Genomic DNA, 24,545 nt, shown 5'->3' with positions numbered 1-24,545 from the left:
CCCGTATATACACATATAAACATTGGTGTCTGTCTTAGTTCATTTTGAGTTTCTATAACAAAACAGCTGAGAGCAAGTAATTTATCAAGTAAATTTTGGCTCAGGATTCTAGTGTCTCGAGAATCTGAAGAGCATGATGCTGACATCCTGGTGGGGACTCTTGGCTGCAGCACAGTATGGTGGGGAAACAAAAAAGGAAACCACTGAGTACCGAAGGGGACATGCACATGGGATGCCCTTACTTTATAGCAACTCACTATTATGAGACTTTATTCACTCCTGAGAGGTCCAACCCACTCTGCAAAACCAGCATCCTTCCATTCATAAAGGTAGAATCCCCATGACAAAATTATCTTGGACTAAATCCCACCTCTTAAAGGTTACACCACCTCAACATCACCATACGGAGATCAACCTTCTAGTTCATGAACCTGTAGGAGACAAACTATATCTGAATGGCAGAAAGGCTCATGCTCAATAGTTTTCTTGTGTTACAGATTAGAATATATGAGTAAAACATTAATTTAGAGGATTGTGTGCCTCTTTTCCTCCATCAGAAGTGTTGCCCTGTGTTTGGGTGGAAAGTAGGGCTAATTTACAGATGAGCGTGAGGGCCAGGGATTTAGCTCAGTGGTTCTGCTGCCTACCTTGCAAGTGCAAGGTCCCGAGTTCGATCCCCAGTACAAAAAAAAAAAAAAAAAAAAGAGCATGAATTCCATTAGATCTATTTATTTTATTTAAAAATAATAATTATTGATGATAAGCATTCATATTCAATAAATATTTTCTGAAATATCATATGCACTTAGACCCTGGGGATATAATGGTAAATTTAAAGAGTCACAAACCTTAACTTCATAATGCAGTGTACTTTATTAGCAGAAGACATGTGTCAATCAAATAATCATACATTTAAATATACTATATCATCATAAATGGGTGTCATGAAGTAAAAATACAGCCAGCTACAAGAGGCTATAAGAGAATGGATCAAAGCACTGGCTCTATTCTGAGGTTATGGAGAATGGTTATCCTGAGATATGACATTTAACCTGGGACTTACGGGGATTGGTTGAGTGGTGAAAAAGTAGGAAGAGAGTGACCTGAATGGAGAGATAGTACGTGTGAGGGCCTTACAAGGGCACAGGACGAGTGACAGGCAGTGCCATACAAGCACAGGCATGGGTTTTCAGACAATGAAGGAGTTTAAGAGATAAATCTGGTGGAGAGGTGGAATACAGGCTAAATGACCACCGCAAATTTGTCTTCCTTTATTTCTGCGGGGCAGGGATCACAAACTAGTTGAAGGCACCAGAGGATCACAGGAAACAGACAACTGTGCATCTAGACACAATTGGAAGACTGAATTCTATACCAGTAGCTACTTCAGGAACCTCAGGTAATGCTGAGGTCCTCTAGAATGGTAACAGGAGGGTAAACAACCTTGGGTCTTCTATGCCTGAGCTACAGGAGTGGCCCTTTCCTTTTGGATTGCCAAGAGAATTCCATGAGCAGTAGCCAGATACAGGGTCCACTGTGTTGTGATCATGTCTTTTCGTGGGTTATTTGAAACAAGAGGATGTGTGTGTTAATCCTTTGGCAAAATTGAAAAGATTCAAAGCTCTGGTGTATAAAGTAGATGGAGGTTAATTGCCAGAAACAGGGCTGTGGCTACCTCTCCCTGAGGGCGTAGGCCCCAGGCTACAGAAGAGCTGAGCGGAAAGTACTGTTTGATGGGCCATTGTTTTTGTGCCTAATAGACCAGGGGAGGGGGAGGAGAACGAGGGAGACCAGGGCTGGACAGCGAGCATGGAGGAAGAACAAGCCAGCTAGGGAGCGCTTTCCAAGCAGGAGGGCAGCAGGCCTCTGTGCCAGGTCCCTAGCTCCAAGAAAGGGGCTTGAAGAGGAGGCGCGGGCCCCGCCCCCTCCCCTGCCAGGCGCGGGCTCGAGACGCTGCGCCGCTGCAGCGGCGGGAGCGAGCAGCAGCTGTCAGGCCACCGTGGTCCAAGCTGCACTTGCTGCCCCACTGAGGACAAGGCGGCAGCAGGAGCGGTGACTGTGTCGCTGGGGAGCGGCTCACGGCTCTCAGAGCTGATCTGCCTGGCACCCGCAGCCCTCTCCTTTCTCCTTCCCATTGTGTTGGGTAAGGTGCCCGTGCGTGGGCAGGAAAGGGGGCTAGGACTGGCCGACCCGGGAAGCAAGGAGGCTGGGGCCTGTGGGAAGAGGGAGAAGGGCGGTCTAAGTTATCCCTGGGGCCACTCGCACCTTGGGAAAGGAGACTAGGAGCTGTTAGAGTTGGAGTTGGGGGTAGGTGAAGGTGGAAGGGGCGTTGCTGAGTAATGTGGAGGGCTGCCAAAGCTGGGCAGAGAGGCCCTGGGCTCCGTGGGGAGCGGGTGTGGCTCAGTGCGCATGCGCCATAGCGGACTCCCTCTAAGAGCTAGGGGTGAAGTGAAAGACCTGGGTCTGAGGTAGTTGAGATTATGCATGACATGTCACTTTCTAAGGCCTCAATGCTCATAGTTCCCCTATGGTAGAGATGTTAGCATCCCTGGTCTGAGGAAGCTTCTTTAATGTCATCAAAACCTTATCTATTTTTCTGCAGACAGTGTACTTGGAAAGAAGTGGCCTAGGGACAGTGCCAAATTGCCTTTTAGTGTGTCTTTTGGCTTATAACCCCTGAGCTGTCATGAGTAGTGAAAGGTTAGACATGAAATTCCACATTGGACCCTTCGAGTTGCAGATAAGATATGAATGTAGGAATAGTGTTTCAGGAGCATGGCAGCAGTGGTATTTAGACTCATAGCATGTGTGTAACTGATAACTTGTTAGCTTTGCAAAATAGATTCAGTGCGTCACAGGGCTTTTCTGGTATGGAGCAACCCCCAGCACGACCACCAAGCATCAAGTTGTATTGGAAATAATCTACATTTACATCAGAGGGTTTCAAAAATTCAGTCATTTCTTATTTGTGCTGATTTGTCTCTACATTAAAGGAAACTGCACCCAATTTGCCAGTGCAGTATTCCACATATTGTGCCAGGATTCAACAGTGAGTTGAATGGCCTCAATCAGTGTATCACCACAAGATGGGCTTTCCCCACAACTCCATCCATGGCCTCCCCAGGGTCACTCTCACTCACTGCCTAGCCCTCCCCTGTTGCTTTTCCCTTCCCCAACCCTGCAGTATACATCCCTCTCAAGATTTGCTCCCAACCTGCATTGGTGATTTTGAACACCATTTCACCCCATGGCAACCGAACTGGCATTACCAATTTACTTGTCTGCCTCTTCGCTCTATCATAACACTAAAATGTACTATTTTCAAAAGGTTCAACTTTTCATTGTATTTCCTCCTCCCTCACCTCCACCCCCACTCCCAAGCATTCACAGCTAAATAGAATAATTTTATGAGCTTGTGTGGGTGTAGGCAGCAGATTCAAAAGATTTCAAGTGTGCTGAAGAACAAAGAGCTAGGGAGTATTGGTTATGCGAATTCCAAATGCACCTTACTGTCCAAGACTGCAACCTTAATTTTTAAAATGTGAATAAATTATCCTTATATAGTGCTTGATAATCTGTTTGGACAGGGTGGACAAAGATAGGAAAAGGAAACTGCATTTTTTGGATATTTTAATGAAAGCCAGAACTTTCTCTGAATGGGACCAAAATCAGAATAAATACCTTAGCCCACAGGCTCAGTGTAATTCAGTAGTAAGCACTTGCTGAGCAGCATGTGCAAAGCCCTAGACTCCATCCCCAGCACCACAGAAAAGAATACATTTGCATTTGGTCCAACTCCTAGCCAGATACAGAACTCATAAGGGATGCACACAAAATTTCACTTGACCATTAAATGTATTTGATAATGTACTATCAAAGAAGCCTATTGCTTAATGTTACCTTCTCTTAAAATTTGGATTAAATTTGGCATATTCTGGGGGAGGAAAATTCATTTCTTTGGTTTTTATATTGTGTTATTTCTTTTTTTAAATATGGAAAAAAGGACTTCCCAGTCATTTGAGTGATAAGTTAGTTAGAGTGATGATGACAGTATCTACTAAAAACATAAAGTGGATATAATCAGTCTGTTCTTGTTTTTGGTAGGAATAATTCTGTAGGAAATATATATTTTAAAAATATAAAGGTAGGGAAAGGGAAACTGGAGCATTTCTATTGACTCTCAACAGGTGCAATTTCTATTAAGTCCTGCCTGAAAAATGATCCAGTTAAATTCATAACTTTACTCACTAGTCATCTTATGTATAATAATATTTGGACATCTTAAAGAACTATGGCTCTATTGTACCTTGGCATTATTTCACAGGCAATAATTTTGAGCACCTGCCAAATTTGGTAATTTATGTACAAATATTTATTGATTGTCTCTATGAGGGATCTTGACCCTACAAGATGCAGGGGCTTCAAAGACATATACAAAGAGGGCTCTTACTATTCTAAAAATGGTTAAGTCATACTTAGAAAATAGTATGTTAACAAAATCAGGTAGTATAGGGATATGATGTCTACTCTAAAGGATGAAATTTTTATTGAGACATAATATTTGGACATATTGCGGGGTACAGTATGATAACTTGATACATGTATACAATAGGTAATGGTCATATTATGGTAATAAGCACTTTGCTCTCCTCAAACATTAATCATCTCTATGTGTTTGGAACTTTCATACTGTTCTAGTTTTCTAAGAAATAATACTTCTTAGATTGTTATGGAGAGTAGTTACCATACTGTGAAATCTTAAGCTTGTATATGTTAATTTATTGACTCTTTCAGGGCAAGTCTTTGCCTTAAATGTTTATGCATTTCCAACCATATCTGTATCCAGTGAGTGTTCAAGTGGTGAAGCTTCATGAAGTAGATCAGATGAGGAGAAACTACAGTCAATGGGAGAACAGCCAGGAAGTTCTCATGATAAATTAGATGTGAGGAGATGTAGGTCGAAATCGAGATGGAGCTGAGCATGCTGACATGCTCCTGTAATTTAGCTACTCAGAAGGCTAAGTTAAGAGGACTTCTTGAACCCAGGAATTTGAGGTCACCCTATACAACATAATGAGACCCCATTTTTTAAAAAGAAGAATGGAAGTAGAGGACTAGAAAAGGATATTTCAAGAAAAACTCTGCAGGATTTAGTGAATGAAGGCAAGGAGATACGCCTAAACTGCATTCATTTATACTGCTAGCAAACAAATAGGAGTTGAAGACAGCAGCGGTGGGATTAAAAATTACTATGGTAAGGACGCAACACACAATAGGATTAGACTAGAAGATCCTTGAGGTCCTTCCAATGCTGAGATCCTGTGCCATATGCAGCTGCTGAAGATTGGGGAGTAAGGCATTCTTAGGATATGGAAGAGAAAAGGAAGACGTGTTACCTTCCAAGTAACAGGGTTAATACTGAAAGGGCTAATAGGGAGTCATAGGCTCTTGCTAGTGAATGAAAGGAGATGGAAGAGCAAGAACAAAAATCTCTAACAAAATTTTTCAAGAAATGCTTAAAATCTTTACAAACTCTAAGTTATTCTACAATAAATCCTATGAGTTAGGTAAGGAAGGTATTATCAACTCTATTTTTTGTATACAAAGATATTGAAACAAAGAGTGATTAACTAATCTGCCCAAGTTCATGAATAAATGAATTTTGTAGCAATGAGAAAGATGCTGATGTCCTCCTGATTGTTGGCACCTCAATCAGCTCATGGCTCCTTCTTCTTTTTTTTTGGTGCCTGGGATCGAACTCGGGACCTTGCACTTGCAAGGCAGGTGGCTGCACCACTGAGCTAAATCCCCAGCCCACAATGCTCCTTTTTAAAGATTAGTATATGTTTGCTATGCATAATAATTACATCACCTTGAAGAATTAGTATAAATACATATGGCATCTTTATCATTTTTACTCCTACTCACCCTTGCTTTCCCTTCTCTCTCCTTCTCCAGATTCCCTTCCCATCTCCACAGAGTCTATCTTCCTGTTTCCTACCATATCTATTTTATTTTGCTCTTAAAATTACTTACTTTGCAGTCTCTCACATTACAGAAACCATGACATATTTCATTACAGTGACTGTAAACATTTTTCATGTGCTTATTGGTCATTTGTATTTCTTTTCTTGACAAATGTCTATTCATTTTGATTGCTCATATTTTGATTAGATCTTTTATTTTTGACAGTCTAATACTTTGAGTTGTTTATATGTTCTAGATATTAGTCCTCTGTTGGAGGAATACCTGGGAAAATTTTTCCCATTCTGTAGGTTGTTTCTTCACTCTATTTGTTGTTTCCTTTGCTGTGCAGAAGCTTTTTAACTTTATATAATCCCATTTGTTGCTTCTTGGTGTTATATCTTGTGCAGTTGGGTTTCTGTTCAAGAAGTCCTTGTATATGCCTATGTTGTGAAGAGTTTTACCTTTTTTTTCTTCCAGGAGAATCAATGTTTTCATGTCTTTTATCTATTATTATTTGATTTTAGTACAGAATGAAATATAAAGATCTAGATTCATTCTTCTGTGCATGGGTAACCAGTTTTCCCAGTGCCATTTGTTAAAGAGGCTGCTACCTTTTCTCCAGAGTATGTCATTGACCCTTTTGTCAAAAAGTAGATGGCTAAAGTTTCCTGGAGTTGTTTTTGCATTCTCTATTTTATTCCATTGGTCACCATGTCTGTTCTTGTGCCAGTAATATGCTTTTTTTGGATCTTCTATGTAAAGGATCATGGCATCTGCAAATTAGAATAATTTGACTTCTTCCTTTAAATTAATTCATTTCATTACTTTCTCTTGCCTGATTGCCCCAGCTAAAGTTTTGAATACAACACTGAACAGGAGTAATGAGAGTGAATGCACTTAAATTTTTCCTGATTTGAGAGGGAATGCTTTCATTTTTTCCCCATTTACTATAATGTTGTCAGACGGTTTGTCATAAATGGCTTTTATCAATTTGAGGTAACCATTCTATGTCTAATTTCAGAAGGATTTTATCATGAATGAATTTTGGATTTTGGCAAAGACTTCTTCTGCTTCTACTAAGATGATCATGTGATTTTTATCATTATGTGGTGTATTACATTTACCAATTTACGTATGTTGAGCCATGTTATATCCTTGGGATTAAGTGGACTTGTTAATGATGTATGATCTTTTTAAAGATTTGTTGCATTCTATTTGCAGGTATCTCATTGAAGATTTTTCCATCCATGTTCATTATGGAAATTGGCTTGTAGTTTGTGTTTCTTCTTCTCTTTGCAATTTTTTGAGTCTGTGTTCTTGTTTTGTTATTAAGGTAATGCTAGCTTCAAGGAAGGAGTTTAGCAGTGTTCCTTCCCTTAAAACCTCATAGAAGACTTTAAGGAGTATTCACATCATCATTATTCCTAGAAGTGAGTATTTGGTTTGCATATTCACTCAGTCTTTGGCCCATCTATTGAGTTTATATACAGCTGGGAAATTGATTTAGTGAACTTTTTAATGATGTAAACACCTATTTGCTAGGAATTTAAGAAACTCATTTAGCATACACCATTAAAACTAACCATCACTATTGTGGCCCAAATTTGTACTTTCTTCTATTATGTTTTAAAAATGAAAGTTCAAGAGTTATGCACTGTACTTGGGAGGTGGAGGCAGGTGGATTGCCATGAGTTCAAGGCCAGCCTGGGCTTTGTAGTCAGTTTGATGCCATCTAGACTACATAATGGGACCCTGTCTCAAAAAAAACAAAAGAAAAATATGCACTGTAAAATAATCCTTCAGGGCAGTATAAAAAATAAAGATATATGAGCTGGGAGTGGAACTCAGTGGTAAAGTACTTGCCTAGCATACATGAGACTCTGGGTTTGATCCCCAGTACTGCAAAAACCAAACCAAACCAAACCAAAATTAAATAAAATAAAGACGTATGCTAACACTTGTTTCACTTCAGTTTCAAGAAATGTTTTTTTATGGTCAACCCATTCGGGACACCCCCCCCCCCCTGTCTCTTAGCAGCCATTCCTATTCTCCATTCTTATTCTCCATTCCTATTTCCCATTCCTATTCCCCAATAAATTTTCCTACTTTAAATAAAAAGAAATGTTTTTTTAAACCAGACATATATATGGGCACATGTCTGTAATTTCAGCACTATGGAAGCTTGAAGCAGGAGGTTAGCAAGTTTGAACCCAACCTGAACAACTTAGTGACTTAGTGAAATCTTGTCTCAAAATAAAAAATAAAAAAATAAGTGCTGGGGATGTAGCTCAGTATGAAGACCCTGGGTTCAATCCCCAGTACCACAAAAAGAAGGAGAAGGAGGAAGGAAGGAAGGAAGGAAGGAAGGAAGGAAGGAGAGAGGGAAGGAGGGAGGGAGGAAAAGAGAGAGAGAGAGAAAGCTAATTCCAATCAAAGCAGATTTAAAGCAGAAAAAGGGAAGACAAAAAGCCCAGAAATTGTAGGAAATTTGAGAATTTTGTAGAGTAGGTACGGAACTAGACTATCAATTTAAAGGATATGCTTTACATCTATAATCACTGATTTACATATCTAATTAATTCCTGATTATTTTTGAAAAAAACAAGATTATTAAGAAGCATATTTTTTAAAGATTTTTTTTTTTTAGTCCTCAGTAAAAAAGAACATGCCACAAACACAGTGGAACTGTTTTTCTTTTGGACCAGAACTAATGAGGTTGCTTCAGTAAGATTCTTGCCATGGGTAACTATACTAAGTGAAGGTATATTTGAATTTAATAAGGCTAGCTAAGTATTTTTAAATTTTTTATTAGTACATGTTTACAGTGTATAGCCTTTACATTTGTCTTGTGGATTTGATACATACACATATTTCATCTTGATCATTTTACTCCCCTTCCCCACCCTGCTCTCCTTTCTCCCTCCTTCCCTACATCCCCTTTCCATCTCTACAGAGTTCACTTCCTTGTTTCTTAACATAACTCTAGTCTCCTCTTTAAATTATTTACATTTTTGGTCTTTCATATTAGAGAAACACATGATATTTAACTTTTTGTGCCTGACATTTCTTTTAGCATTTTGGTCTCAAGACCCATCCATAATTCCTATAAATGACTTGAATTTATCCTTCTTTATGGTTAAATAATACTCCATTGTGTATATATACCACGTTATTTATTCATTCGTCTGTTGATAGGAATATGGGCCACTTCCATGATTTATCTATTGTGAATGTGCTGCTATAAACATGATATGCATATATTGCTATAATATGATGACCTTAGCTCTTTTGGGAAGATATGCAGAAGTATAGCTGGGTCAAATGGAATTTCTATTTTTAGTTTTTTGAGAAATCTCTGTACTGATTTCCAAAGTGGTTGTACTAGTTTATATAACTGCCAAAAATGAGCTTCCTTTTTCCCCACAACTTTGCCAGCATTTGTTGTTTTTTGTGTCCTTGATGGTGGCTATTCTTACTGGAGTAAGGTAGAATTTCAGTATTCTTTTTCATTTGCATTTCTCTAGTGATCAAAGGTGCTGAATATTTTTACATGTATTTATTGGCTATTTGTATTTCTTCTTCTGTTAAGTGTCTATTCATGTTGATTGCCAATTTTTATTAGGTCTTTTATTTTAGACAGTTTTAACTTTCTTTGAGTTCTTTGCATATTCTAGATATTAGTCCTCAGTCTGAATAGTAGCTGGGAAATTTTTTTTTCAATTCTGTAGGTTGTCTCTTCATTCTATTTCTTGTTTCTTTGCTGTGCAAAAGCTTTCTAATTTGATATAATCCCCTTTGTTGATTCTTGGTATTAGAAGAATTGAAGTTGCGCTCAGAAAGTTCATGCCTATGCCTATATCTTCAAGAGTTTTACCAATTTTTTCTTCCAGTATATTCAGTGTTTCTGTATTTATATATAGGTGTTTGGTCCATTTGATTTGATTTTCCTATAAGGTGAGAGATATGGATCAAGATTCATTCTTTTGCATGTGGATAACCATTTTCCCCTGCACAATTTTTTTTTTTGTACTGGGGCTCAAACTTCAGGACCTTGCGCTTGTGCAGCAGGCATGGTGCCACTGAGCTAAATCCCCTGCCCACCTGCACCATTTATTAAAGAGGGTATCTTTTCTCCAGCATACATTATTGGCCACTTTGTCAAAAATTAGATGACGGGAGGTACTTGGGGTTGTTTCTGCATCCTTCTGCTCCTATTCTATTCTATTCTATTCTATTCTGTCAATACATCTGTTTTTGTGCCAGTACCAATCTGTTTTTTACTACTGTAGTTTTGTAGAATAACTTGAAGTCTAGAACTGTAATGCTTCCTGCTTTACTCTTGTTTCTCGTGATTGCTTTGCCTATTCTGGGTTTCTTCTGCTTCCTGTAAATTTTGGAATTGTTTTTTTTTTTTATTTCTGTGTAAAAAGTTGATGGCATTTTGATGGGGATTTTGTTAAATCTACATATCATTTTTGATACCATAAAGGCCAGCTAAATATTAAAACTGGTATCAAGACAATTTTAAATAGGAAATCCACAAATATTTCTTCTTCTTTCATTATGTGGAATCAATTGCAGAGACAGCTTTGAGGCATATAGGTGAGTGCATTAATAATGTGTTTGGAGAGGGAGTGTTGGTAGGTGTAGTGGGAAGGAGATTCATTTCTGACTTGAAATGTCAATATATCTTAGAGTCCTCGGTATTTTCCTTTTCCTGAATATCATATATTGTGACTATCATCGACTTTCTTTGATTCACTTTTACTTTGAATGGAAAATTCATTGGAGAGATAATATAAAACAAAAAATTACACTAAAATTAGGACAAGTCAAATTTCTGACAATGAAATTATTTTGTGCATATTAAACATCTGTAACATTTTGAAATCTTAAATGCATTTGGAACAAACATCTTCTGTGGGTTACTTAAAATTGCTCTGGGGTTCTTTTCCTTGACTTGAACATGTTTTTTATTTATAGCTTTACTTTTATTTTATTATAGATTTTTAAAATACTATTTCCCATTCTGTTTTTCAGAACCTGCCAAAAAAGAATAAAGCCACAACAAGAAGAAAGAGAAAAATTGTGACAAAAACTTGGGTAGGTATTTTATGGGGGCAAACTATAAAATTTTGATATTTTAACTAGATATATTAATAAATATTTAGAAAGACTATATATTTTGTACTCATGTACTCCAAAATAATTTTAAGGGCTGAGTTTTTAAAATTATATTTTATATGTGTGTGCTTCCAGAAAGAAGCTCTTTTGCATGCACTTTTTTGATTAGTGATTAATTTTCATCCCTATGTGTCTCTTGTGTAAATATTACCCAATTAACATCATCATTATTGAGTTCCCATGGTGGGCCTAGTGTGAAAGTACCTATCAGAATATAAGAAAAATTATTGTTCTGTCAACATTTGATCTTTTTATTTTAAGGTGTGTTCTAGGTATTCCATATATACATATGTGGAGGTAGCAAGAAAGGTGCTGTATATTTATTAGCACTTTAGATTTTACCATGTATTTTCATATGTTACTATTATGGAATTAGATCCTAAATACAAAACTAGTAAGCTATTCAAGATTTTTGTCCTTAATAATATCTATTTTATTGGTATGAGTCAACTGTCATCAACTTAAATACCATTGTTCCATGAAGAAGAGATTATGAAAGATCCATTTCTTATGAGGGTGTCCATATCAATTCAAGTAAAATGGAGTAAATGCCTGAAGAAACTTGACTTTTTACTTTCATCGATATTCTAGGGTCCAGTCTAATTATGAGCCAGACATTTACTGTCAGAATTAAGAATCCAGCTTACACAGATCTCTCTCCTCAATAATTCTTAGGTCCCTCAGGAGCAGACTTCATGTCTCACACCTATTCTATACTATTTGCCTCCCACTTGGAACTGTCCAAACTGGAAGCTAACAGAGTCACACATTTGAGTGTCATTCTGTTCTAGGCTCTTTCCCCTACAATAGGATCAGAACTGAAGCAAGGTGCAGGACCATTTGCTACTTGCCTTATTACTTACTCATGGCATTCAAGCCACTTCCCTGGCACAGGCAAGAGACCTCAGAAAAACAAAACTTATTCCTCCCATTACACAAAAAGAATTTTATTTCTTCTGCTGTTTTATCAACTAATGAGCATGAATCAAGAGAAGCAAAATTAGAAGGCCACATAATTCAGAGAAATTCAGGGTTGAATTCTGCTTCAGATTTAACTATTTTCCCTCCTACTTTTTTATTTATTTTCAGGTTCGCTTGGTTATAAACTCCTCCCTGTTTGGTGCTGCAACAATGAGTGGGAAATCCTTGCTCTTAAAGGTCATTCTCTTGGGTGATGGTGGAGTTGGGAAAAGCTCACTTATGAACCGTTATGTAACTAATAAGTTTGACTCCCAGGCTTTTCACACTATAGGGGTAGAGTTCTTAAATCGAGATCTGGAGGTAGATGGACGCTTTGTAACCCTCCAAATCTGGGACACTGCAGGGCAGGAACGTTTCAAGAGCCTTAGGACGCCCTTCTACAGGGGAGCAGATTGCTGCCTCTTGACCTTCAGTGTGGATAACCGGCAGAGCTTTGAGAACCTAGGTAACTGGCAAAAAGAATTCATCTACTATGCAGATGTGAAAGACCCTGAGCACTTCCCCTTTGTAGTTCTGGGTAACAAGATAGACAAAGAGGATAGGCAAGTGACTACTGAGGAGGCAAAAGCCTGGTGCATGGAGAATGGTGATTACCCTTACCTAGAAACTAGTGCCAAAGATGATACTAATGTGACAGTGGCCTTTGAAGAAGCTGTCAGGCAGGTGTTGGCTGTAGAGGAACAGCTGGAACATTGCATGTTAGGTCATACCATTGACTTAAACAGTGGCTCCAAAGCAGGTTCTTCATGCTGTTAAATACAAGGAGCCTTTAAAAAGTGTGCGCCAAATTGGGCAGTCTGTGGTGTAAGAATTACTGTGCCCCTCTAAGTGTGCACAAACACATAAAAAAGGTAAATATAAGGTTCTGACTGTGAAACAGAGCCTTTCAAATTGAATTTGTAGAGCAATTGTTTTAAAAAAAAGCTTTAAAATTTTTTTTAAAAAGCTTTATTGAGCCAAGTGTATTTTGTGTGATTTCTGCTATTTTCCCTTTTGTGTGTCTCAGGATATTTCAGAAAGTTTTACTCCTGAGAGATTTAAATATCTTTAAATCACTGTTGAAATGTAGAACCCAGCCACATGAAGGAGTGAAGGAGCTACAGCTTCCCTTAAAATGTTCCACTAATCAACTAGCAAATGTCACTATCAAACTCTTGCCAAGCAGTTTCTGACATATTTGCCAAAGGAGAAAAAAATAAGACTGAGCTGTGTTACAGAAAAAATAATAATGAAAACAAGGATTCTTAAGCTTGAAGTATAAAAAGGGATGATGAGAAATGTAAAAGTGTAATGATGCAAACTGATTTATTTAAATTCTTAGGTATGGGTTACTCCCATTTGCTCTTTTCAAAACAATACCATCCTAATAAGGGATACTCTAATGATACTGGAAATTTATTATAATCCATGTATTTGAAGTCACAGGATACTAGTGAATAGATTGTGCTTAAATATGCCAATCACCTTTGCAAATAAATGGTTGGTCTGCTTTTTCTTTGTAAATTTACTGTTGCTGCATAGAGATGTTGCTTCTCTTACAACCTGTTAGCAATTTAGCAGTGCTGCTTAGTATATGGCTTTGGGTGCACTGCTCTCTGCTGTGGTCTACCATGCTGGCTAATGAAGAAGGCATCAGAAAAGATTGGGAGATAATGGTTTTTTTCACAATGTTCCTTAAACTCAAATATTTATTGTATAAAAATGGACTTATTTCTTGTATGTTGCACTGTATATTCAGCTGGCCAAACTCGGACGTTGAAAATGACAAAAGAAGAGATTTTAACCTTGTATTAGGATGAATTTCTCATAATTATTAGAGTAGTTCAACAGTGGAATAGACTGCCTTAATAGTGAACTCCTTTCCAGTGAAAGTATTCACTGATGACCATCTGTTAAAAACATTATAAAAAGAATTTTTTACTGGTTAAATGTTTAGTATAAGGTCCCTTTCAGCTCTAAGTTCTGTAAATTTATAAACTGCTTCAATGCCATGTTATGGTTATATTTATCTTGAGGTAACAGCTGAGACTATGAAGAGAGACTTTAAAAATTCTCAAACTATTCTGTGATCAGCCTTTAATTAACAGCAACTACATAGCTATTTTTTTTGTTTTGCACTGTGGCAGGTAAAATCCTTAAAATCCTTAATCTCTGAAACAAATATCCTGAAGACACTATATTAAAAACAAAAATGGTTTGACAATTTTTGATGATCATGACTGCCAAGTATGTAGAGTATTATGAGTATGAGCTCTAGTTCTTGTTGATTGTTCTTATTGTTCTACATAGTTTTTGATCTGTACTTTAAAATATCTGTGATAAAAATTGGGACCCAGTGTAGTGAGGGAGAGTTAGAAATGATCCCCAAAACAGATCTGGGTCGGGGGGGGGGCTTTTACAGGAATACAGCCTAGAACTCTCCATTGTAGCCACATATGAAATCAGCCTTACATGTGGGACCGAATGTGCTTTAAGAGCTCTGGGACTTTTTGGCCACATAGACAAGAAGAAGACAGTATTTCAACTAGTTGTACTCAATATTTCCAATTAAAATGGAATCTTGATGGCATTGTCCAATTAACTTTGATGCCAGAAGTCAAAACCAGAACTGGAACCCAATAGCTCTTAAGTATTGGTTCCTATTCTGCCCATGCCTATAGCCAGCCACACTGGTTTTCAAGTTCTATGATCATTTTCCTACAGTCATGTTATGGTGAAAATCTATATGTCAGATCTGTTAAATGATAATTATTTTTAAGTGCATGAGACCTGGAGCCTTCTCTTTCTACTTGCACTCTGCTTGTAATAGTTTCTATTTGTAGATCTTGGGCCTTTGTAAAGACCTCCATCAATTCACGAAAGTATTTGTCTCCTACAGTGGTATGTGGTCATTTGAGTAAAAAAAGTATGTAGATGTTCAATTCATAGGCATCCTTTTCATCTATGAAAAGGATTAATTTTATCATCAGATCACTTGAAGCCCCTTTGTTCTTAGCCATACCAATTTTTTTCCTTTCAAATTAAAACACAGTACATTAATGAGAGCACTTAACATAGAGTGACAAAAACAATGATATTTTGGTGAATAACATTAAGTTAGTGCTGACATAGAGTTTGGGTAAGATTTAAAACACCAAAAGCTGAAATCTGTGAATATCAGGATCTGTGCACATAAGTTCAGTATTGACTGTGTACCCTAGAATGTGCAGTGCAATATTTTCAATAATTTTTTAATGAACACTAGATTTTTGGAATACTATATTTCTAATTAGAAAGACACTGTTTTTCAAAGATCTGTTAAAACATCATACAAAATATTTATCTAGTTTATGTTCATGTATTGGCTAACTTTTGAGGGGGCCTCAGATTCCATACGTCTTCAGTGAATGAATTTCTGGTTTATTTGTGTCTGCCTCAGCCATCTTGACTTTATCCTGAGGCATTCCACAATCCTGTTGGTGCAGGTCCTGCTAAAAATCTCAAAATTATGTATCAGATATTTTCTTTCAATTGTAAAACTGTTAATCTGTGTTAAAGTGAATAAAAAGCGCATTTTGAATAACCAAAATACAATGATTGTGTCTCTTTCTCCCCTTTCTCATTTTGAAAAATTGATGGATGTGGCAGACAGTACTTCTGAATCAAGTCACTCTTTCATACTGCATCTGATTGCCCCCTGGATCATATTTCTTCTGATACTCCAAGCAACCCCACCAAGTGATCAGGCAAATACTGCAATATTTATAGGGAAGCAAACTGGGAGATTTATTTTATTTTATACCACTTTCTAATGCACAAAGAAGATTGAGACTAGAAATTGGACATTAACTCTCCACTTTATTTCTTCATTATAATTTAAAATAAATGTTAAACTATCATAAAATGCAAACAATATACATACTCCCTTTATTTTTTTCTTTGTTTTTAAAAAACATTTTTGTGCTTTTTCTTTTTGTTTCCGTTTTGAGACAGGGTCTCACTATGTAGTTCAGGCTGGCCTTGAACTCATGCAATCCAGCCTGGACTGGAACTCGTGACGATCCTCCTGCCTCAGGCTCCCAAGTGCTGGGACTATAGGCATGCGCCACCACACCCAGTACCCTTTATTTTCCTGACTGGTGAATGGTCTAGACCTTAGAAAAATGTAAAAATATATGCTAAACAAATCAGAAAACAATGGATAATTAGGTTAAATATTCTATTCTTGTGCCCTTACATACGGAACATTAAAGATATACTAGTATCAAATGGTTTGAACATACATAATGGTGACTTTTAAAGTGTGGATGCAAAATTGCTTCCACTACACACAATTTTATCACATTGATTCCACCTGCCACTGACTTACTCCTCTTCTTCCCTCTATCTACTTTTGCCAGTTGGAACTTTGTGAGTTGAAATTGGGAAGAAAACATTATCTTTGCCATAAAATTGTCACATCATGCTTCATATATCACACCCCAAATCCCTTAAATTAGGCTACAATGATGCAAATTTTAAGCTATAGAAACTCATAAATTTACAGGTCCATCAAGAAGGACTTGCTTAGCCTCAGAATATTAGTATGCAATTCAATAAAATCTGTTTACAATTAAGAAAATATTTGCTTGGCCTCAGGTGTAACAGTGGTAAGAGCACGTGCCTAGCATACATGAAGCTCTGGATTTCATCCCTAGATCCACATAAAAAAGACTTTCTCACTCAAAACTAGCATTTTCAGAGCAGAAAATTAGCTTTCTGTCTTTGATGTTTTTCCTGCATGATTCATCACCCAGTGGGAAATCTCTTGGTGTCTTATGAAATAATGGAGAGTCTCACTTTTTTGAAATAACTTGGCTATGGTTCTTCCAGAAAATGGAAGGTATGGAGCACATGGTTTCTCCTTAGTCCTATAATTGAATTTTTAAAACACACTGGCAAATTGAGACACCAATTTGAATAATTTCAGTATGAGAGTCATGGAGGGCATTTCTTCTTTCATTTCAATCACCCAAAGTAGTTCTGGCAGCAATGTTTTTCAAACTCAGTGATCCTGATAATCATTTCCCTTCTTTCTCTCCTTGCTGTAGAAATATAGGATTCATTATAGTGGAGTAGTTTGCTTACTTTTTATTTTAGGGAAGATAAACTGTGTTACACTATCTCAGTCCAGACTCCTATAGCAAAGTACCATGAACTAGGTAGCTTATAAACAAACAGATTTTTATTTCTCGCAGTTTTAAAGGATGAGGATTCCAAGATTAAGGTACTGTCAGATTCACAGTCTGGTGAAGGCCTGATTTCTGATTCATAATGATGACTTTTCACTGTGTGGAAGGGATGAGATATCTATCTCTCTGGGGATTCTTTTATCAAAGCACTAATCCCACTCAATAGGGGGTAATCACCCCACAAAGGACCCACTGCCTGATACTTTCACCTTTGGAGTTAAGAGTTTCAACATATGAATTTGGAAGGTACATAATCATACAGATCATAACCTACACTTTTTGATAAAATGTTAATATCTATGCATGTTTTAGGATATTCACTAATGTTCCCTTTTTCTAAACTGGTCTCTTTACTTTTCTCAAGTTTCCACATCAATAGAGCCCTCATTCTTTGCCTTCTCTCATTAAGAGAGGTAAAAGATACTGATAAATGCTAGGTGTGTGTAGAGAATGAAAGATTATCCAATGTCCCCTTATTTATATACTTACAAAACCTGATGATCAACAATCTATCTTTTATTTTGGTGCTGAGGACAATATTTGTGCAAGATTTTATTTTTTTGGTGGTACCGGGAATCGAACTCATGACCTTGCACTTGTGAGGCAGGTGCGGCACCACTGAGCTAAATCCTCGGCTTGTGCAAGATTTTTTTTTTAAGAGGATGAAAGGGTACTTAGTGTTTTCAATGAGACTAACCATCATGGCTTAAGATATGAAGTTATCACCTTTAGTCATAGAGGAACTGCTGCAGTGATCTGTGTGTTCTTATAAATTTCTTTGTCTTCTCCAAAGAAACACAGAATTATGATTAACCCATATGTAAATACCTTTCGAAACAGTGGATTTTGTGTGTGAAAATATATATTTTTAGGTAATCTGTCAGTTCTTTCATGCCCTATGAACTATGGGAAAATCTCTAATGAGTCTCACTATAGCACTGTTGAATTTTAACCAGACCTGCCAAGCTGTGCTGAATTGATTAATAAAAATAAATTGGAAAATGCTGCCTTAATGAAAGAAATAGGTCTTAATTAAAAATTATCTGTACTGATTAGAGCAAAAATACAAATCATGCCTTCCTATGATGGACTCACAAGGAAGCGAGAGACAGGCTTGTACTTCTCCTGTCCCTTACATTGTTCCTAGCTGCCTTAGTAACTGTATATGCAGGGCTGTGTCCTGTATAATCTTATCAGACTCTTCTGATACATGAACAAGAGTTAGTAGCCTTTGAATATTCTCTTTCTCCATTTATTTCTCTCTGGAAAACAGTGTTACCAGTAAACATTTAAAATTTTTGTCTTTTTTTTCATTATAAAAATTATAGACATCCATGGCAGAAAAACTAGGAAACAAAAGAATAGAAAAGCAATGTAATGAAATTAAAAGTTATCTGTAATCTTATTACTCCAGGATAAATACATTTAACTTTTTTATTTTTTGTTTTGCTGTACTGGGGATTGAACCCAGGGCCTTCACATGGAGCTTGAGGCAGCGCTTTTTTTTTTTTTCCCCTTTTTGACAAAGGGTCTCACCAAGTTGCTAAGTTGGTCAGGCTGAGCTTGAACTTGTGATCCTCTTGGCTTAGCAGATTTAACATTTTTAGTGTAGATTTTTAATATATTTATATAAAGAAAATCCATGTAGTACTGTGCATGCTGATTATAATCTTTTTCACTTAATATACACTGAATTTAGCTGGGCGTGGTGGTACACCCCTATAATACCAGCACTCAGGAGACTGAGGCAAGAGTATTCCCATGAGCTCAAGGGCAGCCTGGGCTACATAGTGAGTTCGAGGCTGGCAACTACATAGCAAGACTCTGTCATTCATATATATGTATTTTTTTTCTCTAAGTCATATTTTATTCTAGGAATTATATTTAATGTTTACATAATATTGTATTGAAGTATTCACCACAACATATGCAATCAAATAACTATGCTAGACTGGTTCTCTCCTTCTCTCTCTCTCAGGCCTGGGGCCTTCATACTGAGCTATGTCCCTTATCTTTTTTTTTTAAACAGAGACTGTCTAAGTTGTTAACTTACCCAGGCTGAGCTAGAACTTGGGATCCTCCTGCCTCAAGCTCCCAGAGTGTAGTAGACAACCCTGCTCAGTACTAGCAGGATATAAGTGGCACAAGCTTCTTGCTTTTCCATAATTAGACTGCATTATATTAGGAGTCCAACTAAAGCCTATGTGACTCATATGGGCACATCAGATGGCAGAGTTGGATGAGCATAGCTCCTTTGCCAATGGCTGTCATGTAGGTCTAAGTCCTGGTCTGTGAAGTGGCAGGGCCCTGTTGAGCTAGCTTCCAGCTGAAGTCAGTGTGACCCCAATTAAATTCTTTTCCCTGAATTATAGCTTCCACTACTGACCTGATGGGTTGCTGCTTAATTACAACCCTATCTTGGTCCCTGATAAGCAGTGCCTTCCTTTTACAGCCCTGCTCATGATAACCTCTAGTGCCACATGCCTCACACTCTATTGCCAGATGTCTGAAGCCTACCTTGCTCTCCTTCTTCTCACGATTGAATAAATACTGGAAGTCTTTGGTGCTTTTTGTCTCTGTTGCCCAGAGCAGCTTGGACCAGCCAAGACTCAGCTTTCAAGTCTTGTTTCTGTGTCTTTTGTTCACTCTTTCTTGTACCGTATTGCCTTGCAGGAGATCCAGACCCATGGCTGAGGTCCCTGATACCAGAGTACTGGGATTACTTGCATGTGCCGCCATGCCCACCCTCCAACTGTCTCCTTTTTATAATATAAATCAGCAGTGAAGATCTCTACACTAATCTTCATTCACAAATCTATTTCCTGTAAGCGAAATTTCTGTATCAGAGAACATGAATGTGTTCATGTTTTTAACATATATTGGGAGTTACTTTGTGGAAAGTTGTCCTGAATGCCAACAACATAAGTAGAATAAGAGGCTTATTTTCCCAAACATCCTTACATATGAAATGTTCTCCTTTTTAACCATATGTGCCCAATTTAATGTGTGAAAAATCTCATGTTTTTATTTGTCTTTTAAAATATTTTTGCAAATAAGAGTTGTGCATATATCTAGTCACCATTTTTATTTTTTCTTAAGTTCTTAAGTAAATGGCCCCTTCTGCTTCTTAGTCTAGTTAAGATGATGAAAATTCATTTTCATTTCTTACTGATTTCTGTGAACTCGTGTTATGAACATTAATCTTTGATTTTATTCATGTTGTTGGGTTTCTGCAATTCTCTACCATATCTCTTGCATTTAATTTCATTTATGGTATTCTTTAAATATACCAACAAATTATTGAAAGGGTTAAGTTCTTATAAAATAGAAAACTATGATGAATAGGAGAGACAGAAATGTCTGTTTAATATGTGCTTTGTTTCTGGTCACATTTGAGATTATACTATTTTTATTTAGAAAGGTTAGGAATTTAAGCTTGTGTCAACATGATAAAAGAGCTGATAGAAAGCAAAATATTCATACAAATGCTTTATTTGGATGATATCAAATAACTGGTTTGAACTGAGTTTATCGTTTTTATTGTAATAAACAAGGAATTCTGAAGTCTTACACAAATACAGTTATAGTGACAATTCAGCTTTCACCCACAAGAGGACAATAGAAACCACTTAGTGTTCTGCCATAGACTAAACACATTAAACTACAGACTGTAAAAGCTGAAGGGCCACCTAGAAATTACTCATCTAGTCCAGGTCTCCTTTATTTTATATACAAAGAATCTGAAGTCAGGAGCAATTAAACAACCTGCTATGACATTAAAGTCATGGAGATGGCTAGTTGCAAAGCTGCTTTTTAGGCACTTTTTTACTAATTTACTACACTAATTTTTACTAATTTACCACACTGTGATTCAGTTAAATTGACACAAACTGCAAACACACTTTTTCTAATATTTAAATTGTTTTACCTTTTTTAATTGAGATGAGATTTATATACAACATTAACCATTTCAAAGTATACAATTTAGTTGTATTTGTTGTTTTCACAATATTGTGAAAATATACATTTTAGTCTCCTGAATGCAAATCCCAGTCTGACACTAAATGAAAGTGTTATATTAGGATAGTTACATAACTTTCTGAGTCTCAGTTTCTTCAGTGATGTCTTCCTAACCCAATTGGTGTGAGGATTACCAAAAACAATATGTCTAGCAAAATATCTGACAATGAACACATGAGAAATAAATTATTTCTATCCCTCAAGATATTGATCAGCAGCTCCCTATCTAGTACTAGTAGATTTATTTCACATTAAGACTGAAAATTGATGCTGAAGTAGGTTTTCCCCTTTTCATGACTAATACTGCATTTTTATATTGGATTTTATGTGTTCTCAAAGGTTAAAATCTATTAAGAAGAATTTCAAAGAATAGGTTTTCTGTGTATTTAATGATGCAAATAGTTCTTCTTAGAAGAATTCTGCAAAAAAGAAGTTGATTCCAGCTCAGGAATGAGGCACACACAGGAAGTTTAGTGATATGTGTGCCAGTTTAGACAAAAAGTTGAAACACACTTTAAGATAATATATCCAGTCCTCTCTTTTTACAGATAATAAACTGAGGAACAGAGAAGTTAAGCAAATTCTTGAAGGCTCCACAAGCCAATGACTTATCAGGTCTTCAAACACTTGTCTACTGCTTCTCATTCCAGGACTATTTTCAGCACACTTCTCTGTGAAGGGCCAGGATGTTAGCAGTGTAGTTGGAAGCACACACAGTAATAGAGATGGGAGGAAAGTAGAAACAAGCAAAGAAAGGAAAGATTCAGTTCCGAGCAAAGCATGGTTTAGGCTTCAGATAGTGAAAGGAGCAGAAGCAATCAACAACAAGCAGATCTTGCCTGGAAGAAATTTCCTTAGAATCAGTTGTATACTTGTTATTCTTTCCAAGGAAGCAACTCTAGGAACTACTGAGAAGATGGGCTTCCTCAGTACCTTTTGACTTATTGAATAAATAAAAGTTATTGAAAATCGCTAAGATCAGAATCAATAAAATTGACAAACCCTTAGCCAACCTTGTCAGAAAAAGGAAAGAAAAGGCCCAAATCCATGCAATTAGGAATGAAAAGGGTGAAATTACAACAGACCCAGCAGAAATCCAGAGGATCATTAATACCTACTTCCAGAAACTATTCGCCAATAAGATGGACAACACAGAAGAAATGGACAGATTCCTAGATACATATGAATTACCAAAGTTGAGCGAAGAAGACCTAAAAATTCTGAACAACCCAGTATCAACCAATGAAATTGAAAATGTAATTAAAAACTTATCAACTAAGAAAAGCCCGGCCCCTGATGGCTTCACTGCTGAATTCTACAAGACATTTAGAGAGGAACTGCTGCCACTACTGTTTAAACTCTTCAATGAAATTGAAAGGGAAGCAATACTTCCAAATTCATTCCTGGAAGCAATCATCACCTTGATCCCCAAAGCAGAGAAAGACCCAACTGAAAAAGAGAACTATAGGCCAATCTCACTAATGAATATAGATGCAAAAATCCTTAATAAGATAATGGCAAACAGAATGCAGAAGATCATCAAGAAGATCATACACCCTGATCAAGTGGGATTCATCCCAGGGATGCAGGGACGGTTCAATATATGCAAATCAATCAATTTAATACACTATATCAATAGAGCCAAGGACAAAAACCATATGATTATCTCCATAGATGCAGAAAAAGCATTTGACAAAATCCAACATGCATTTATGATCAAAACCCTACAAAAACTTGGAATAGATGGTCTCTACCTCAAACTGATAGAAGCCATCTATGAAAAACCAACAGCCAATATCATACTAAATGGTCAAAAACTGAAATCCTTCACACTAAAATCAGGAACAAGACAAGGCTGTCCACTATCACCACTCTTGTTCAATATAGTTCTGGAAACATTAGCCACGGCAATTAGACAAGAGAAAGAAATAAAAGGAATAAAGATAGGAAATGAAGAAGTCAAATTGTCATTATTTGCAAATGACATGATACTCTATATAGAAGACCCCAAGAACTCCACCAAAAGTCTTCTAGACTTAATAACCAAATTCAGTCAAATAGCTGGTTACAAGGTCAACACACAAAACTCAATAGCTTTCCTCTACATGAATGACAGACTCACTGAGAGAGAAATAGGGAAAATAATTCCTTTCACAATAGCATCCAAAAAACTGAAATACCTAGGAATCAACCTAACAAAAGAAATCAAAGACCTCTTCTCTGATAACTATGGCACTTTGAAAAGAGAGATTGAAGATGATATCAGAAAATGGACAGACATCCCCTGCTCCTGTGTAGGAAAGATTAATATAGTGAAAATGGCCATACTTCCAAAACTGCTATATAGATTTAATGCAATTCCAATTGAGATCCCAGCAGCATACTTCATGGACCTTGAGAAAACAATCCAAAAATTCATTTGGAACAAGAAGAGACCCAGAATAGCAAAAGCAATTCTAGGTAACAGAGACATGGCAGGGGGTATCACAATCCCCAACCTGCAACTATACTACAAAGCTACTGTGATAAAAACAGAGCTGTTTTCCTTAACTTCCCAAGTCTTTAATAGTCTGAATAATAATTAAGAAAGGAACTAAAACCTAAATAAATTTATTTCTACTAAATAAAACAAGGAAAGAGATACATGACAGAGATGATCTTCAAGACTGTGCTCTCAGTCTTGTATTATCCTTGTTTGTTTTATGTAAAGGTAAAATAAAAACTACCTATTAATAATCATGGAAATTGCTATTTAATTATGACTTTGTAGTAGTTGTTAGCTGCTATGAACTTAATGTTTATGACACCTAAAATTGATGTGATGAAACCCTAATCCTCCATGTGAAGGTTTTTGGGAGGTAATCTGAGCTAGATGAGGTAATGAAGGTGGGACATTCATGATAGTATTCTCTCTCTCTCTCTCTCTCTCTCTCTCTCTCTCTCTCTCTCTCTCCTCTCTCTCTCTATCTCTCCCTCCCTCCCTCTCCTGTATCCTATATGAGGCTACCACAAGAAGGCAATAGTCCGAAAATCAAGAAGAGAGCCTTCACTAGACTTTGAATATGCCAGCACATTGATCTTGGACTTTCTAGCATCTAGAACTTTGAAAAATAAATTTCTGTTGTTTAAGCCACCCAATCTATGCTTTTTTGTTATAGCAGCCTAAGAAGACTAATATAATAG

General features: G+C 36.9%; 1 protein-coding gene across 2 annotated transcripts; it reads left to right on the top strand.

Annotated features, from left to right (window-relative positions):
* Positions 1–1,801: 1,801 nt before the first annotated feature.
* On the top strand, positions 1,802–15,717 carry Rab9b (RAB9B, member RAS oncogene family). 2 transcript variants are annotated; one of them, XM_021252393.2, is made up of 4 exons: positions 1,802–2,143; positions 7,301–7,397; positions 11,008–11,070; positions 12,241–15,717. In XM_021252393.2, exon 4 carries the CDS (start codon positions 12,283–12,285, stop codon positions 12,886–12,888), a length of 606 nt encoding a protein of 201 aa, XP_021108052.1. In that variant the 5' UTR covers positions 1,802–2,143; positions 7,301–7,397; positions 11,008–11,070; positions 12,241–12,282; the 3' UTR covers positions 12,889–15,717. The 2 variants fall into 2 exon arrangements, with proteins under 2 accessions (XP_021108052.1, XP_004875144.1); XM_004875087.4 differs by lacking the exon at positions 7,301–7,397.
* The last annotated feature ends 8,828 nt before the right edge of the window (positions 15,718–24,545 follow it).

Source organism: Heterocephalus glaber, unplaced genomic scaffold (genome assembly GCF_053883595.1).
Source record: "Heterocephalus glaber isolate CG9 unplaced genomic scaffold, H.glaber_assembly_v1.0 deba00001613, whole genome shotgun sequence".
Classification (NCBI taxonomy): Eukaryota; Metazoa; Chordata; class Mammalia; order Rodentia; family Bathyergidae; genus Heterocephalus; species Heterocephalus glaber.
This window is presented reverse-complemented; position numbering and strand designations above follow the sequence as displayed.

Coding starts and splice junctions, on each gene's coding strand:
- Rab9b (XM_004875087.4), top strand. CDS start 12,283: ATGAGTGGGAAATCCTTGCTCTTAAAGGTCATTCTCTTGGGTGATGGT.